A 17,184-nucleotide genomic window follows, 5' to 3' on the forward strand; every position below is an offset into this window, starting at 1 on the left:
AGGGTTGATTCAGATTTTTTGGTGTTCAAGTGGTCACAACATCTAATGGGTAGTATATATGTGTAAAAACAGAAAAAGTTAGATATAAGGTATAGTGTCTTGAATATTTAAATACTCAAGGTGAAAGACATAAACTGGTAGACTACCAACCGCCATTGAAAGTATAAACGTAATGTTTATTGTAGAATAAAAATTATTAAAAAGCTTGGCACAACAGTAGTGTCAGACGTATACAAACAATCACCAGTGGCTAAGCCTGCTTACTTGCACTCAGGTGGAAGAGTCCGAGAAGTGTCTCCATGCCGTCAGGCTCCAGTGATGGTGTATAACAGCTGGGCTAAGCAGATGAGTCAATCCGCAGGTTGGGGGCTGATGTTGTAAATTGCCATGCACGGCACAAGTCATCATGACTTAACAAGGCACAGGAGCGCAAAACATGTTGTCATAGTGACGGGACCACGCAATCAGCTTGCTTTGTAGGTGTCCTTCCTACCTGTGACTTCTGCTCTGTTGCTTCGGCGCAGCAAGTGACGTCAGCGCTAGTCGCCTTACACAGACGGTGCCTCCACAAGGAGACTAGACACAGCTAGTATATTTGAGGTTCATCCCATAGAGTGCAAGAGTAACCAGGACAAATATATAATAACTCAGCATTATAACACCCCCGCGATGGCCACATCCCTGGAAACAGTGATCACTAGAAGCTGAGTTGGCATGGGCAATATGAGCTGGAACTCAATACCACCGCAACAGCACTTTGTATTCTGCTTCCAAGATGGCGGTATTGAAGGAGAATTTAGCTACAGAAGACCAGGTCTTGCTTCAATCTGCTGGGTTTATCTCAGTACCCAAATCTTGTTCCCACTGGGACACAAAGGAAAGTGAGGTGAAAGATAATCAGCCATTCAAAGATGCATAGAGAGTGGAAATAAAGCCCGGAGACCCTGGGAATTTAGACAGATGTGCTCAAAAGTGGTTGTCTGAAACGGATATAAGGAGCTACACCACAGTGAAGCTATCCAGTGTTGGAGCTGGAGAAAACAAAACAATTCTGACTGGGAAGCATTGTGGCACTCACAAAATGCAGACCACATTGGTGGGGTATGTGTGGTCAACAGATGGCGTACCTGCATAAGGCCCTGGAGCAGATAGGGAGACATAAGGGAGCCTGAGTACCAATTCCCACAGCTTTAAGAATCGAAGAGGGGGACAAACCCCCGAAATCGGAAGAGGAGGCAGCGACAGAAGACCAGGCCACCGCTAGTAAAAGAGCTGGGAGAAGAAAGCGGAGGCCCGGCAAGAAGAACCGAAAAGGGGGACAAGACCCCCGAAGTCGAAAGAAGACCCCCGGGCGGCGGCAGTGACGAAGAAGAAGAAGAAAGCCGGGCTCCTCCACTAGTAAAAGAGCTAGCAGAAGATAGCAGAGGAGTCCGGTGAGAAGACACCCCAAGACAGAAGAAGACCCCCGGAGCTGTGCAATAAATTATTTTTAAACCTTGTGTTGTGTTTTATTTACATTTTTTTTTCACCAGGTGAATGGGTAGGGGTACATTGTACCCCATACTCATTCACATAGGGTGGGGGGCCACCCAGCGCCCGTTCGGTAGGATGTGGCCTAAATTATGGGAGGGCCGCCGCAGGCAGTCCCTCGTCACCCGCCTCCTAGGCCCAACCACTGCAGCAGGTGGGCCCAAAGGATACCCCCCAGTAGCAACCCTGCGGGTAGAAGGGGTGGGGACACTGTGTCCAAAAGCACCTAGGCCAGAAGTCTGGGCCTCACCTGGGGAAGGAAGGGAGGGAGGTGGAGGAGAATCCCCGGGGCACAACCACCCCAGGGAGTACCTGCACCCCACGCCACATCCAGGGAAGTAGAGGAGGGGGCCCCGTAGTTACTGATCCAGTGAAGCATGCGGGTAATGCTCCCAGACAGATCCCCTCGCCACCGTAGTGACTCAGGCTGAGACTTGGTCATATGCGACCTCGTGAGATGTTTAAATCGCAGGGTCAGCCCCCATCCAGTGGGGCTATGTCTCAGCCAACCTAGCACGTAGCTGCGGTCTGCACACGCTCACTGGCCAGACTGGGGAAACGACCGGATCTTAGTGTCCAGCCCATCACCCAGCTCGACAGTTGATTGTTGATCTACCCAGAGAAAAATCCAGGACAATTTTTTTTCCCAGGACTAGAGATCCCAGCAGGGAAATAGGTCCTTACTCTTGACTAGGCAGAAAAAAAACTGAAGGCCTATAGCAGAGAAGGGGTGTATACTACCTAGGACTGCCCATAGGTGTAGCCAAGTCTTTTTTTCTGCCTAGTGTCCTACTCCTGTAGGGGGCAGTATAACACAATGGTTCTGAATAATGGAGCACTGTGTCTGTCAATGATGAAAGAGAAATACACTAATTGCCCACAAACACAATATAATACCCAATTTTCAGGTAAAACATTAAAGATGATATTACGCCGAGTAAAAAAGATACCCAACATGTCACACTTTAAAATTACGTACGCCCCTGGAATGGCATCAAACTACGGTACTTATAATTCTCCATAGGCGTTGCTTTAAATGCATTTACAAGTTACCAGTTTAGAGATACACAGGAGGTCTGGCACTAGAATTATTTATTTCGCTCTGACATACACGATGAACGATACCTCACAAGTGTGGTGCAATCACGATTTACATATGCGTGCGGGACGTATGCGTTTGAATTTTTATCTAAAACTTTTTTTTACACTATCTCTTTTAATTTTTTGCTATTAACGTCATTGTTATGTTGTTCATCCCTTGTGACAGCATGGGCTATGACAGGTCTTCTTTATGGCAAGATCTGGAGTCTATTAGACCCCAAATCTCTCCTCTGGCCTTCAATGCAGCTGATCAGACACAGATCCGTCTGATCGGCTGCTAACACTGACTAAATCCTTGTCACTGCCAGTTCCTCTCTCTCTATGTAGTGCAGCCATTGCCATCGGTCGCATCATTCTTGGGCTCGGTGTTCAGACAGGAGAGCCTGGAAAAGGTGACAGGGCGGCAGTGGGAGAGGGAGGAATCAGTCACTTGAATCACTTTTGCTTAGCAAGGAATAAATGGCTGAAAATGTTGATAACAGGATGATGCCAGGTGCAGGCATTATCCCGGTATAACCACTTTAACCTAAGGATGTCCATGGTTGTCCTACAGTCGGGAAGTGGTTAGAATGATTCTAAAGCCTACATTTTTTTTTTACCGTAATGCATTCCCTGCATTAAGGAGAAAATATTTGAGTGACAGCATCCCCCTCCTACCCCCCCCCCCCCCCACTTACTTACTTACCTGAGCCCTCACTTGATCCAGGACTGTGCCGGTCTGTAGCGACTCTACCTGCTTTCACAGGCACTAATGAGGCTGTGGGAGTTATTGGCTCCCATTGCTGTTAGTCAAAGCCTGTAAAAAAGGAGCGGGAAGTGGGGCCAAGCCGCTGTGTCTATGGATGTAGGCAGCGCTGCTTGGGATTGAGACCACAGGTGTGCCAAAATAGGAAGTGGGTCCCTATGGATGCACACCAAGAAGAGGAGGAGGGAGACCTGTGAAGGGGAGGATCAGGGCCGCTCTGTGCAATTCCATTTCATATACAGGTAAGTATATCATGATTCTTATTTTTAAAAGGAAATGTTTTAACTTTACAGCCATTGTAATCAATACTGCAAAGGGATTAAAGTAATAGTAAAGCATAGTTTTTGTTTTCTTTAAAATAACAAACATGTTATATTTACCTGCTCTGTGCAATGGTTTTGACAACCCTCTTCTCAGGGCCCACGTCGGCCCCTTTGACTCCTGCTGGGTGCCCCCACAGTAAGCAGCTTGCTGTGGGGGCACTCAAGCAGGTGTGCTCCAGACCCACGGCTCTGTGTGTCCATTCACACACGGGACCGTAGTTTGGGCCTTCCCCCTGCATCTCCCGATTGGCTCACTGGCTGAGATTGACAGCACCATCGGCTCCTGCTGTTGCCAAAAGCCAATCAGGAGCAGCAAGGCTCTTGTGGACATTGCTGGATCGAGAAGGGAGTCAGGTAAGTATTAGGGGGGCTGGGGGGGTTGCTGCACACAGGTTTTTTACCTTCATGCATAGAATGCATGAAGATAAAACACCTTGTGCCTTTACAACCACTTTAATTTCACTCCATTAGAAACAAAAGTAACCTCTCTCGATTCAGGCATAGATATCGCCAAGATCATAGCTATGGATGCAAAGAGATAGGCCAGTATGGTAAGTTCTACTATATCTGGGTAACATAGTTACATTTTACCTCTTCAGAAATTAGGACAACTTTGCTTGGAAAATTTATACTGGAAAATATTACAGATAGAGAAAATATTTTGTTGGATACTGCATTTCCTGTGTAATGTAAATCAAAGTTTGCTTTTTCCACAGAATTGCACCCTTGTTGTGTTTGGTTACTACGCAATTAAATACAAACATTCTTTTTGTTCAAGAACCTTTAATTCAAAAATTGCAAAATGCCATCTATTGTAATTGGTCATATCCACTGTTGTACTACCTACTTGTGAAATAAAGAATATTTTTGAAAAAATTTTTACTTTTGGTTTACCTGTAAAACCACAGAAAAACAGGAGTATTCACGACTGGTGCTGATTGGACCTAGGGTTTACTTTCTGAAAAATGTTGCCACGTATTTGGATTGTTTGTTGACGATTTATATTTTGGTGAACTAGTGTTGTATAACTGCCCTTCCGTTATATATTATTGGTGTATTAAGTGGACATTTGGTTTGCATTCTATGGTGATAATTGAGCTGTGACTGCTCAATTCTATTTTTGTTTTTGTTTTCTATGTATACTGTGTATGTTTTATATACTGTACAATAAAAGTTAGCTTAAAAAAAAAAAAAAAAAAATGTTCATGACTACTGGGGTTATGTTGCCACCTTTAGGTGAATGGGCTCTTGCCAAAAAAAGGCATGAATCCTCACCCAACTGTACAAAACATTGGCAACAACCACGTATATCATGTTCCAGATTTTTTAAAGGCCATATATAACTGGCCTTTGCAGCAAGGTGCACATGAAAGGGCAATGCACATCACAAACAAAAGATTTCCCAGCACACTTACCAACCAGCCTGCAAAACAACCAAATTGGCCCTATCTGACACATTATGTTAAAAACAAAGGGTCAGGTTTGCACACATTTGCAAATATATGCATAAGCCACATTGCCCACGCCAAGGGACCTCTGTATATGTTGTGGTCCTAACTCTAAATTTTCAGATCCTCCATAGTAGGAGCACATGTAAGAATGGATAGATTAAGAGTAGGTATGCCTAGAGGGATCCCATCCCTTCTAAAATTCCTCACCCAAGCATAACCCTAGTTCAAGCTTTAATTTTGTATCAAGCAATGAGGAACACAAGCAAGAGGGGATTGATCTTAGTGTCTTGTGATGTACTCCTAGAAAAAGATTTTGTAGGTAAACCAAAAAAAACAACTTTCTTAATTCATATATCACAGCAACAGGACAGGCTCCTGAGCAGCATGACTGCCTGTCCCCCCTTCATTGACGGTTATGGCATTGTTCAACTGCCCCCCCCTGGAAAGACCTGAAAGCAGACAGGCCAATGTATGAGAGCTAGTTGAACTGCCCAAAGGTCCAGTATGTTGATTGGCAACTTAAGCTCCTCTGATGGCCTTGTTCCCTAAACTAGGGAGTTTCTCCGAAACACACCCTAGCCTAACAGGCTGGCATCTAAGACCTTCCAATTCTTTAGAATGAAGGATTTCTCTGTATCCAGCATCTGCATGGATAGCCACCATTCCAGAACTTGGGAGTCAGATGCACCAGAAAATCCAAAGAATTCTGACATTTGTCCCATACTTACAGGTTATGAAGAAGCAGAGCTCTGAAGTGAAACTGGGCATATGGGACTGTATTGAAGGTGGCTAGCACTCTCATGCATGTCTGGATCAGGAGACTTTCCAAAGACCTCAGGAACTCCACCTGAACTAGAAAAGCCAAGCATTTTTTGAGTGGAAGAAGTGCCTTATCTAAGATTAAACCCAAGTACTTAAAAAGTTGAGTTGGAACAAAAGGTAGACTTCTGAAGCTTCTGTACGCAACCAAATCTCTCCAGGACCTGTACTGTGTGCTGGACGCTACACATCGGTTCTTGATCTGATTGCTCCCCTAGTAGCAAGGTATGCCACAATGGGAATCACCAGGAGCGATTCTAAAAAAAGTTTCATACTTTTGAAAATGACTTTCAAATTACATTAACATGATAAAGACGACATGAGATTTTGATTGGGTTTACATTACCTTTAAAATAAATAAAATAAAATAGGAGGGTATTGCATATTTTTCTAATTTTAGTGAAACTTAAAAAGTTGATCAACACTATATAAATTACAGGACCTATTTTGTGTACAAATCGATTGGCATTTGTAAGAATCAAATTATGAAGCATAACATTTCTCATAAATAGGTACATCTGAACACGTAGTCTGATTTCATAAACTTCTCCAATTAAATCATTCTTAGTGGGAATATCAAGTTTAAATTTGTATTTTTGCGCTCCGAAATTAAACAGTCAGGAAAATAAGTAGATATACAACTCACTGCTTCCACCATGGCTACTTATTGCTTCATCCTCAAATATGTCAAAACCTTCCTGACGAGTCTGATTTGTTATCTCGAACTTCATCATCTCAGTGGGCATTCGTAAGATTGTAAGATTGTACTGGAGCGAGTGACTCAAATCATAACTGTAGCTGAAATTGCAAACAAGCATTTAAAATACATACAATCACTGCCCATTTTGTAAGAAAAAGCAAATCTTTTCAAAAAGGTAAAAAAAAAAATTTCTTCCCCATTATGCTTTTTCGTGTGGAAATTTCACGAAGACCAAGAAAAACAATGGCAAAACAGAATTTTAGACAGTCCAGACACCACATACTTGTGAATTTTGGACACAAATAGCAAAGATTCCAATCTCTGTATAAATATATGGTAGAGGAGTGGCTACATGAAAAATTCAGCTTTTTTTATTTTATTTTTTTAACTAAAACATAAAATATAATTGCATACAATGATCAATATAATAAAAAAAAATTGTATTTAAAAATGATAAAATTGTGCTACAAACAGTACTTTCTGGACAGTATTAAAACAGAAACTCCTTAAAATATCTAGCACTGATGGCCGACCAGGATGCTGCTGTCCCTCGATATCTGTAAAGCTTTCGATTCCATTTCGTGGACATTTCTTTTCCAGGTGCTGTCAAGATGGAACTTCGGTCTGAAGTTCTTGGCCTCACTGCACTCCTTATATAGCTCACCCACAGCGTAGATAGTTCTGAGGGGCCCCAGATGGGATTCGATACCCATCTCATCGGGCACTCAGCAGGGATGCCCGCTATCTCCTATATTGTTCCTTATAGCCATCGAAACTCTCGCAATAGCGATACGGCAAAACCAAGACATTTTGGGGATAGAGAGTGGGGGGGAGGAGCCATAAGTGTGCTCTATTCCCTGATGATTTGTAGTTGTTCATCACCTCACCCCACACTACTCTGCCAAACCTACTTTCCCTTCTGGGCCACTTTGGCAGCGTTTCTGGGCTCATAGTTAACAATGACAAATCAGAAGCGAGAAATGTTGATGAATGTCAATTTGACAATTCCGACACTACAGAGTATTAAGTCGCAATAACCATTTCAGTGACAGCCGACGTCCCTCTCCTATTTATGAATCAGACTGACCCCCAGCGTTTCCTACCTTTACAAAGCCAATTACCCTACTCTATTTGCTAGGTTATTAGAGCACATGCAGGCATGGTCAGACATGAGCTTAGCATGGATAGGTAAAATTGCCTCGGTGAAAATGACAAACCTGCCCAGGTTGTGATATTTTTTTCGTACCCTACTGATCCAGGTCCCTGTTAGCACAACACAATGGTTCCAAGCCAAAGTACTCCGATTTACCTGGGATACCAAAGGACCCAGAATAGTAAGCGACACGATGTACGCTCCTAAGGATATGGGTGGATTAGGGGTGCCAAACTTTTGGAAATATTAGCAGCACAGATCGCTCAACTAGGCCAACTCCATAGCAAACATTACCAACCAGATTGGGTTGCCATAGAGGCCCAGGCAATTTTTCCACTTGCAATGGAATTCCATCCTTTGGGACCCCCTGAAACACTGCAGCGCTATACGGAGCCCAACGCTCTCCTATTCACTACAGGTGTGGGATACAAGTTGCAGGAGATGGCCTCTGCGCTCATCGCATATCCCTGTAGCTCCCCTTGTTGGCAACCCCCTGTTCCCACCGAGTATGTAACCTGACAGGTACAGTGGGTGGTTGAATAAGGGACTATACCATATAGGTGATTATTTTGACCAGAGGCATACATCCCTCCTCATATTTTATGAGAAGCCTGGAGATGCCCCCCCCCCCCCCCCCAATTGAGAGCTTCCACTTGCAACAAATTCATCAGTTTCTCCAATCCCTATAGAAACACAGCTCTGATGTGGCAGTCTGTACTGTGTTTGAAAACAGATGCATGCAGGATGCTGCTCTGCAGGGGAGCATCTCACTATTATATCAACTGCTCAACACCAATAATGATAGATTAGCCTATTAGGTGGCATGGGAGAGGGATCTATCCATAACCCCCGAGGCGGAAGACTGGCGTAAATGGAATACGAGGATTCATAAAGGCATTCTGAATGTAACCTTGATATAAGCAGGCTATGAAGTCCATGCCAGATGGTAGTTTGGTGCCTGAGCGTTTGTCAGAAATGTATCCAAGCACGTCAGCCGTGTGCTTCAGGGGTTGTGGTCAAATTGGCACACAATTACATATGTGATGGGCATGCCCTAAGGTTCGCCGCTTTTAAATAAGAGTACACTCATTTATTTTCTTGGTCATGATGGTCAATATCCATAAAGAAGAGAGTGTAGCCTTAATAAATAAGCCTGTTGAAAATATCCCTCGACATACCCAGACCCTAATTTATTTTATGTTCTTTGTGGCTAAAATCGCTATAGCCACAGCAAGGAAAAGCTCTGTCCTAGATATGGCCTTGATGAAACGAAAACTTACGTGGATCATGTTGAATGAAAAGGTAGCGAGTATCTTACGAGATAAGCTACCAACCTTTGACAAAATTTGGTCTCCTTGGCTGGATTATTTGCAAGTCCTAAGAGACTGATGCCAGCAATAACTGGAGGATCCCCAGATGGACTCACTTCTTCCCTCTTTCTTTCTTTCTTTAACATATCTATTGATCACAACCGATCTAAGGATTATGTTCTATCTGCTCTTCTCCCCCACCCCTCCCTTTTTTTCTTCCTCTTTTTCTATATATCGAAATAATTTTTGTTATAGTTGAGGGATTGGAGCCCACAACAGGGGAAACGCGGGGGAAGATATTTAGAGAAAAGTGGTAACTGGACAAGACCCTCTATATTATTGTCGAGTGCCTACTCACAGTGATTATGATTCAGCAAGGTCTCAACCACAGGATATTCCTGCCCTAATTGATCCTTATTTTGATATGCAGGGCAATAATCCTGACGACTACCTCTCAGGGAAAATAATGCCTTCGTAATGTACTATGTTCATTACGCAAAGCTTATTTTTCTCATCTATTTCTGTTAATGCCCACATGTTCCACCATTGGCCTTACTAAAGACCTAACCAGTTTACCAAGATCTTCCCCTGATGATTTAATTTTGCCTCCTCTCATTTGTTTTGTATCAGTTCTTGCTGTATGATTCAGAGCGTGCAAGGATTGTTCGTTGCTCTGCACAGTGTTCATTTACTCTATATTTTTCAAAATACCAATAAAAACTATTGAAACAGAATATATATATATAGCACTGTAATGAGGAAAATTAACTGCTTTCGGTCACTATGGAGACAATTGGAGGGCTGTCCATCAACTTGCAGAAGCACAGCGGAGTGGCATTTTGTTAGATAGTACAGGACTCTGTTAGATGATTAGTGAGACAGAATGGAGTAAGATGAAACAGTCAGTTGAAATGATATTATTTACCAGAAGATTAATAATGTCTTGTATTTAAATGCTTTCTTAGATATTTCTGTTAAGCCAGTAACGGGGTTGTGAACTTTAATTACTGTATGCCAAATGACTTGTATTCTATAAGTGTGAATACAAATGAACTAGGTTCCAATTAAATGATTCCAACTGTACTTCTGTGTTTAAATGGTTACTATGGTAGTCGTTGGCAAATATTACTTCCGGTTCCTAATTGCTTGCTTGAAAAGCGTGTGCCTAATGACTCACATCTGCTGCAAAGCAGCTCGAGGGTCTGGCATGGGGGAAATGGCTTGCCTTGCACTTAGCACTAAATGCCAATCTTTTTTATTTATATTACCTATAATTTACTGGACTATGTCTGTGTAAAACCAAAGCTTTTTATCAACATACCTTATACATACTGAAATAACATGGATTTTAACATAAGATTGCCTTATGGCAACATACTCCACAGAAATGCAAAAGCCAATCATTTCAGCAGACTAGTTAGAATATGAACTTCTACCTTCTACAGTTAATTAGGAAACAGATTTCATTTGATAAACTGCAAAAGAGAAAAAAAAAAGTAAGGCTTTTGTACAGCTATGGTACAAATATTAGTCAATATTGGCACAAAGCCTTCAGGCTTCTGCTAGAAAGCGGAACTTCATTGTTAACGACTTCAGCCCCAGAAGGATTTACTCTCTTAATGACCATGCCATTTTTTGCAATACAGCACTGCCTCACTTTAACTGACAATTGTGCAGTCGTGAGATGTTGTAACCAAGCAAAATTTAAGTCCTTTTTTTCCCCACAAATAGAACTTTCTTTTGTTGGTATTTGATCATCTCTGTGTTTTTTATATTTTGCACTATAAACAAAAGAAGATCAACAATTTAGAAAAAAAAAACAATATTTTTTACATTTTGCTATAATAATTATCCCCCCACAAAAAAAAATCTTCATCAGCTTAGGCCAATATGTATTCTCCTACATATTTTTGGTATAAAAATAAATCAATAAATAAGCGTATATTGATTGGTTTGCACAAAAGTTATAGCGTCTACAAAATAGGGGATATATTTATGGCATTTTTATGATTTTTTTTTTTTTTTACTAGTAATGGCGGTGATCAGCGATTTTTAGAGGGACTGTGAAAATCGCTGATCACTAGGAACAGACAATCTGTCTCTACCCCCCTGACAAAACAGAGATCTGTTTGTTTACATCAACAGATCCCCATCCTGGCTCTCTGTGGAGCGATTGTGGGTGGCACACGAAAACCGTGGCCACCGGGCACGCACATCATCTCTGGCGACGTGCAGTGGGTGCGCGCCTGCTATAGCCATTAACAAGGGACCGCCGTACCGTTACAGCAATCTGCACAGCCGAGCCAACCTGTCACAGTTTAACTGCAGCAGCTACTCACCAAGCGGTTAAGCACGACAAAGACTCAAAGAATTCATCCAAATCAACAAAGGAATGGCTTCAACAGAAGAAAATTAAAGTTTTTTTGAATGGCCCAGCCAGAGTCCAGACCTGAATCTGATTGAAAATCTGTGGGGTGGTCTGAAGAGGGCTGTGCACAGGAGATGCCCTCGCAATCTGACAGATTTGGAGTGTTTTTGGAAAGAAGAGTGGGCAAATATTTCCAAGTCAAGATGTGCCAAGCTGATAAGACTCATCTCATACCCAAAAAGACTGAGTGCTGTAATAAAATCAAAAGGTGCTTCAACAAAGTATTAGTTTAAGGGTGTTCACACTTATGCAACCATATTATTTTATTTTTTTATTTTTACTTCCCTCCACCTAAAAGATTTCAGTTTGTTGTTCAACTGAGTTGGACAGTTTTAAGGTCACATTAGGTGGAAAAAGTTCTGAAATTATTTATCTTTGTCTCATTTTTTTACATCACAGAAACCTGAAATTTTAACAGGGGTGTGTAGGCTTTTTATAGCCACTATATCTAGGGGTTAAAATTGAGTTCCTCTGTGGATAAAATATTTTCAGCTAACTTTCCACCTCTGCTCTGTGCTCTTACCTCTGATTTAGACAAGTGGCACGTGGGCTCCTACACATGGATGGGTCAGAATGCTATCCTTACAATGAACGTCATGCCAAGACTGCATTATCTTTTTCAGACTTTGCCTATAGTTAAACCTAATTCATTTCAGAAATTACCACGTAGTGTCTTTATTAGATTTGTCTGGGCGAAAAAGCATCCACGCTTGTCTCACTCACATTTAGTCATGCCTAAAATACATGGGGGAATGGCCTTCCGAGATCCGCTTGATTTTACCAAGCAGTCCATCTTGCCAGGGTACTCGCGTGGTGCACAGATGGGGGACACAAAGTGTGAGTAATGATTGGACAGTCCATTTCAATGTTTGCCATGGTTGCATCCACAATCTCTGGAAAATCTACAGCACCATCCCCTTATTGGTGCAACCCTCAGTGCAGTGCAACAAAGTGATCATTTTTCTAGGTCAGGAGGGGAGATTACTCGGCATTATCCAATATGAGGAAACCCAGCTCCCCCCGGCCTTACTGATTTTTCTTTCAAAAGACTTTTCAGGCAAGGCAGGTTTCACCTTGGTAAACTTCTTCACTGGCTCGACGTTGAAGACCAATGCTGAAATACAGTCAATGTTTGAACCGCTGCTGGAAGCCTGGCATCTACAGCAACTTCCCCCCTTTTCCTTAGCAGTGTTTTCCGTGAGGGGTGGTCAACTCATATTAACACACCATTTGAAAATGTATGTCTGGAACGGGGCCCCTCTGCTCATGGGGTCTCCGAGGCCTATAAATTGCAAATACCTCCCCCTGAGGGATTCACACCAAAAAAAAAAAAAAAGGGACTTCCTGTAAATAAACAAGTTAAAGCGGAGGTCCACCCTAAAATGGACCTTCCGCTCATTGGAATCCTCCCCCCCTCCGGCGCCACAATTGGCACCTTTCAGGGGGGAGGGGGGTGCAGGTACCTGTACAGTACAGGTATCTGCACCCACTTCTGGCGTAGATTCTGCAGAAGGTACGCCCCTTTCCGCAGAATCTACGCCCCTTTCCGAAAGTCCCCCGCTGCCTGCTGGGAAACACACGGATCCCAGAGACAGAGAGGACCATCCTTATTGCGCAGCGCGACTCGCGCATGCGCAGTAGGGAACCGGGAAATTAAGCCGAAAGGCTCCACTTCCTGATTCCCATACCCAAGATGGCGGCGGCAGCACCCGAGAGACGATCGAGAGATCATCTTCGGGTGACGACATCGCGGGCGCGCTGGGTGGGTAAGTGTCACTATTTTAAAAGTCAGCAGCTGCAGTATTTGTAGCTGCTGGCTTTTTAAAAAAAAAACGGCGGACTCCCGCTTTAATATTTACCTGTCCTGCTGGCCATGCTTCATATTTATAAGATCTTGAATAGTTATGGTGGGCAAATAATCTTCTGCATCCAACACAGCTCAGTGTGTGTGGGATGCTGAAGATTCATTTGGCCCCCATAAATCTAATTGAGACTAAACATATGTTGAACCCGCTGACTGCTTTACCACTACTGAACACAGAAGTGACATAGCACCAGGTAGGTGATAGCACCCAGCTGGGGACCTCATATTCAACACACCAGAAGTTGTTGTGGGTGCTGAAGAATTATTAGCCGGCATACTTTTTCAGGAGATCGAACATGGTGCAGGACACAAGCCAGAGAAATATTACTTCACTTCTCTTATACGGAGTCTTTTGAAAATGTTTTAATATGTAGCAACAGAGTTGTTTTAACACAAAAATTCTTCCAGAGATAGTTTAGTAACACAGTAAGAACAAATAAGAAAGCTTAATGGTGTAAACCAGGGCTATGCAATTAGCGGACCTCCAGCTGTTGCAAAACTACAAGTTCCATCATGGCTCTGCCTCTGATTGTCATGCTTGTGGCTGTTAGAGTCTTGCTATGCCTCATGGGACTTGTAGTTCTGCAACAGCTGGAGGTCCGCTAATTGCATATCCCTGGTGTAAACAATAGCAGACAATTATAGGAGTGTATTGTTTCCTAAAGTGTTCGTGTTTCACACCAGTCAGAGGCCACGTTGTACTTACCTGAAGTAAAAATTGCTTGATAGGTCAACATTCTGAAATATTCTTAAATACCTAAGAGTAGGGGGGGGGGAGAAAAAAACAAAAGTATCAGCATAGGCTAGGGATATATATATATATATATATACCTTGAAAATGACTATACTTATCACACAAGGTAATGATGGTAAAATCACAGCAGTGTGAATTTATACATGGATTCGATACACTTCTCAGAAGACAGGATATATGTAGCAAGCCAAGCAAGGCAACCTCTAGGGCGATACTTCCAGATGGTTAACCAATCCAGTATAGGGCTATTGGCAAACAAGCAAGATACAAACAAGAACAGCTAGTATGGGAATACTGATACAGGAGAAACTATAGCAGCTTGGAGATGACAACAGAAAACTGGAAAGCTTTAATATAGGAAACTATTTAAAATCTCAGAAGGAAAGCATGCTGCAGGAATGAAGATCACTGCAGACACTTGAAAAATAATGTTATTTTAATTAAGTTCCTAGGAAGGTAAGCCTCTAGAGAGGATAAAATACTTGGGGATCACGCTTACAAATTATGGAATAAGGGAAAATGCATTTTTGCCTCACATGGTATATTTTTATGTGAGGAAGCCAGGGCTAATGACTTCAAGTAGAAGGCTTCATGATCAAGCAGTGGAAGTTAAAGCTTCATGATGCTTGTTTTCATTATTCAGTGACTTCGGAGTAACTCAGAGTAGGTCTGTTGCTTCAACAATTGAACAAGAGCACCTGGAAGTGTTTTGGGCCTATAGATGCTCCTAGGTGCCGCAGGAAGGATTTCACTATTGCTATGCCAATAATATCTAACTGGAACAGGCTTAAGGCAAATCTAGACGCATCTCTATGTGCAGCTACTTCATTTTTTTTTTTTTTATATTGTGTCAATATATTCAAAAATGCTGTACAAAAGATGGTAACCCACCAATACCATGAAAAAAAGCTCAGTGCTAAAATAGTTATAATTATGGCAAATAAATTGCTCTACTGTCCTTTGTGGATGACCTCTATGCTTCTAATAGTGCAAGCGGAAAAAAGCAAAAAAATATGTTATTCTTCCAGTTGCTAAATATACTCAGTTAATGTTGCCTATTACATGAATCAAGATTAGAACCTGGCAAGGATTACAAATACTGATCTGAGTCATAGTTAAAAGCCAATCTGGGCACACTAGCACAGTTTAATTTACTGCACAAAAGCACCTTCTAAAGTTTTTAGGTATCCATGTTTAGATCCGGTCAGCATATTTATTACATAATACATTGAAAAACCCTTTTTGTAACCACATTACCATTTCAGAAAAACTCCTAACAAAAATGTGAAAAGATTACCATGAATGGAAAATGTTCTAAATTTGACTGTATTAAAGAAAATCTCCCTGGTTTTCAGAAATGGTTTAATATTGTGCCAATTACATTCTTCACTTTAGACATAGACCAGATTACTGGTCAAATAACCCATCTGAGTGTCATAAGGGATAGATATCTGCCCAGTATAAGTGTTAAAGAATGGGTGTTTAAGGGCAAAAAAGATCTACAGATATTAAACTACTTGTAATTTTAAAAGAATTCCGCAAAGGGTGTTTTTCTATCCTAGAAAAACAGACAAGCGGCGCCAATCTAAGTGCAGCAAAATTGTAACATATTTAATTAAGTAGTCATGTACTCACTCGAAAATGGATACAAGCAGCCACATCATGGTAAATGTCAGATGCTTTTATCCATTTTCAAGTGAGTGCTTAACTACTTAAAGCGGAGGTCCACCCTAAAGTGGACCTTCCGCTCATCGGAACCCTCCCCCCCTCCGGTGCCACAATCGGCACCTTTCAGGGGGGAGGGGGGTGCAGTTACCTGGATAATCCAGGTAACTGCACCCACTTCCGGGATAGCTCTCTGCGGAAAGGGGCGTAACTTACGCCCCTTTCCGCAAGTGCCCGCCCCTTCCCGCAAGTGCCCCGCTGCCTGCTGGGAAACACACAGATCCCAGAGGCAGCGGGGAGCGTCCTTATTGCGCAGCGCGATTCGCGCATGCGCAGTAGGGAACCGGGAAATGAAGCCGAAAGGCTCCATTTCCTGATTCCCATACCCAAGATGGCGGCGGCAGGACCCGACAGACGACCTAGAGATCGGCTTTGGGTGCCGACATCGCGGGCGCGCTGGACAGGTAAGTGTCACTATTTTAAAAGTCAGCAGCTGCAGTATTTGTAGCTGCTGGCTTTTAAAAAAAAAAAAAAAAACGTGGAGTCCCGGTGGACTCCCGCTTTAAATATGTTACAATATTGCTGCACTTAGATTGGCACTGCTTGTCTGTTTTTCTTGTATTCCCCCCAAAGGTTCTTCTACTCTCCAGCATGCTGCCTTCCCTGTGTCAGCTGTACTAGCTGTGGTAATCACCCAGGCTATGTACTTTTCTTAAAAACCCTGCACCTCTATCAGGAGTCATTACTAACATCATTTTTATTTATTGACTCTCTGCTGCTCATTTGTCAGAACTTTGGACTATATGTTCAGGATGCTGACTTTTTAACCATTCCCTCACCAGCCCAGACAACACAGCTTTGCCTACTGGAAATACCTTAGTGCAACAATCATTGTGTGCTATCTATCCTACATGACATTCTGTCTGCTGTGTTAAACAGAGAAGATGCCCTAAAGTATTCAAGGACCTAAATACTACATCCTGCATTTTTATGAATGGGCTGTAAAATGAATGCCACAGAATTGACTAATATTGTGAAATATAAAGGAAAATATCAAAATCCACTCTCCATTATAAATTGGCCCCTGGTGTGTGTATGAATGTGCTAGAGATGTTAGATTTTGAGATTTCTAAAACTAACTTGTATAATTCTATCTACAATGCCTTGAAAAAATATTCATACTCCTTGACATTTTCCACATTTTGTCATATTACAATCAAAAACGTAAATGTATTTTATTGGGATTTTATTTGATAGACCAACTCAAAGTGGCACATGATTGTGAAGTGGAAGGAAAATGATAAATGGTTTTCAAAATTATTTTACACTGCAAAGTGTTGC

At 42.2% G+C, this 17,184-nt stretch overlaps 1 protein-coding gene across 3 annotated transcripts in view; it reads right to left on the bottom strand.

Moving 5' to 3' along the window:
* Nucleotides 1–17,184, bottom strand: part of FIG4 (FIG4 phosphoinositide 5-phosphatase) — a 407,091-nt gene that overhangs the window by 271,849 nt on the left and 118,058 nt on the right. For all 3 annotated transcript variants that reach the window (XM_077487135.1, XM_077487137.1, XM_077487138.1), the window contains 2 exons: nt 14,131–14,181; nt 6,616–6,767 (listed from right to left, as the gene is read on the bottom strand). In XM_077487135.1, the coding sequence (XP_077343261.1) occupies nt 6,616–6,767; nt 14,131–14,181 (203 nt within the window). The remainder of the gene's footprint in view (nt 1–6,615; nt 6,768–14,130; nt 14,182–17,184) is intronic.

The sequence above is a fragment of the Lithobates pipiens genome, unplaced genomic scaffold (genome assembly GCF_037356315.1).
Source record: "Lithobates pipiens isolate NorthernLeopardFrog02 unplaced genomic scaffold, aLitPip1_a1.2 Scaffold_18, whole genome shotgun sequence".
Taxonomy (NCBI): domain Eukaryota; kingdom Metazoa; phylum Chordata; class Amphibia; order Anura; family Ranidae; genus Lithobates; species Lithobates pipiens.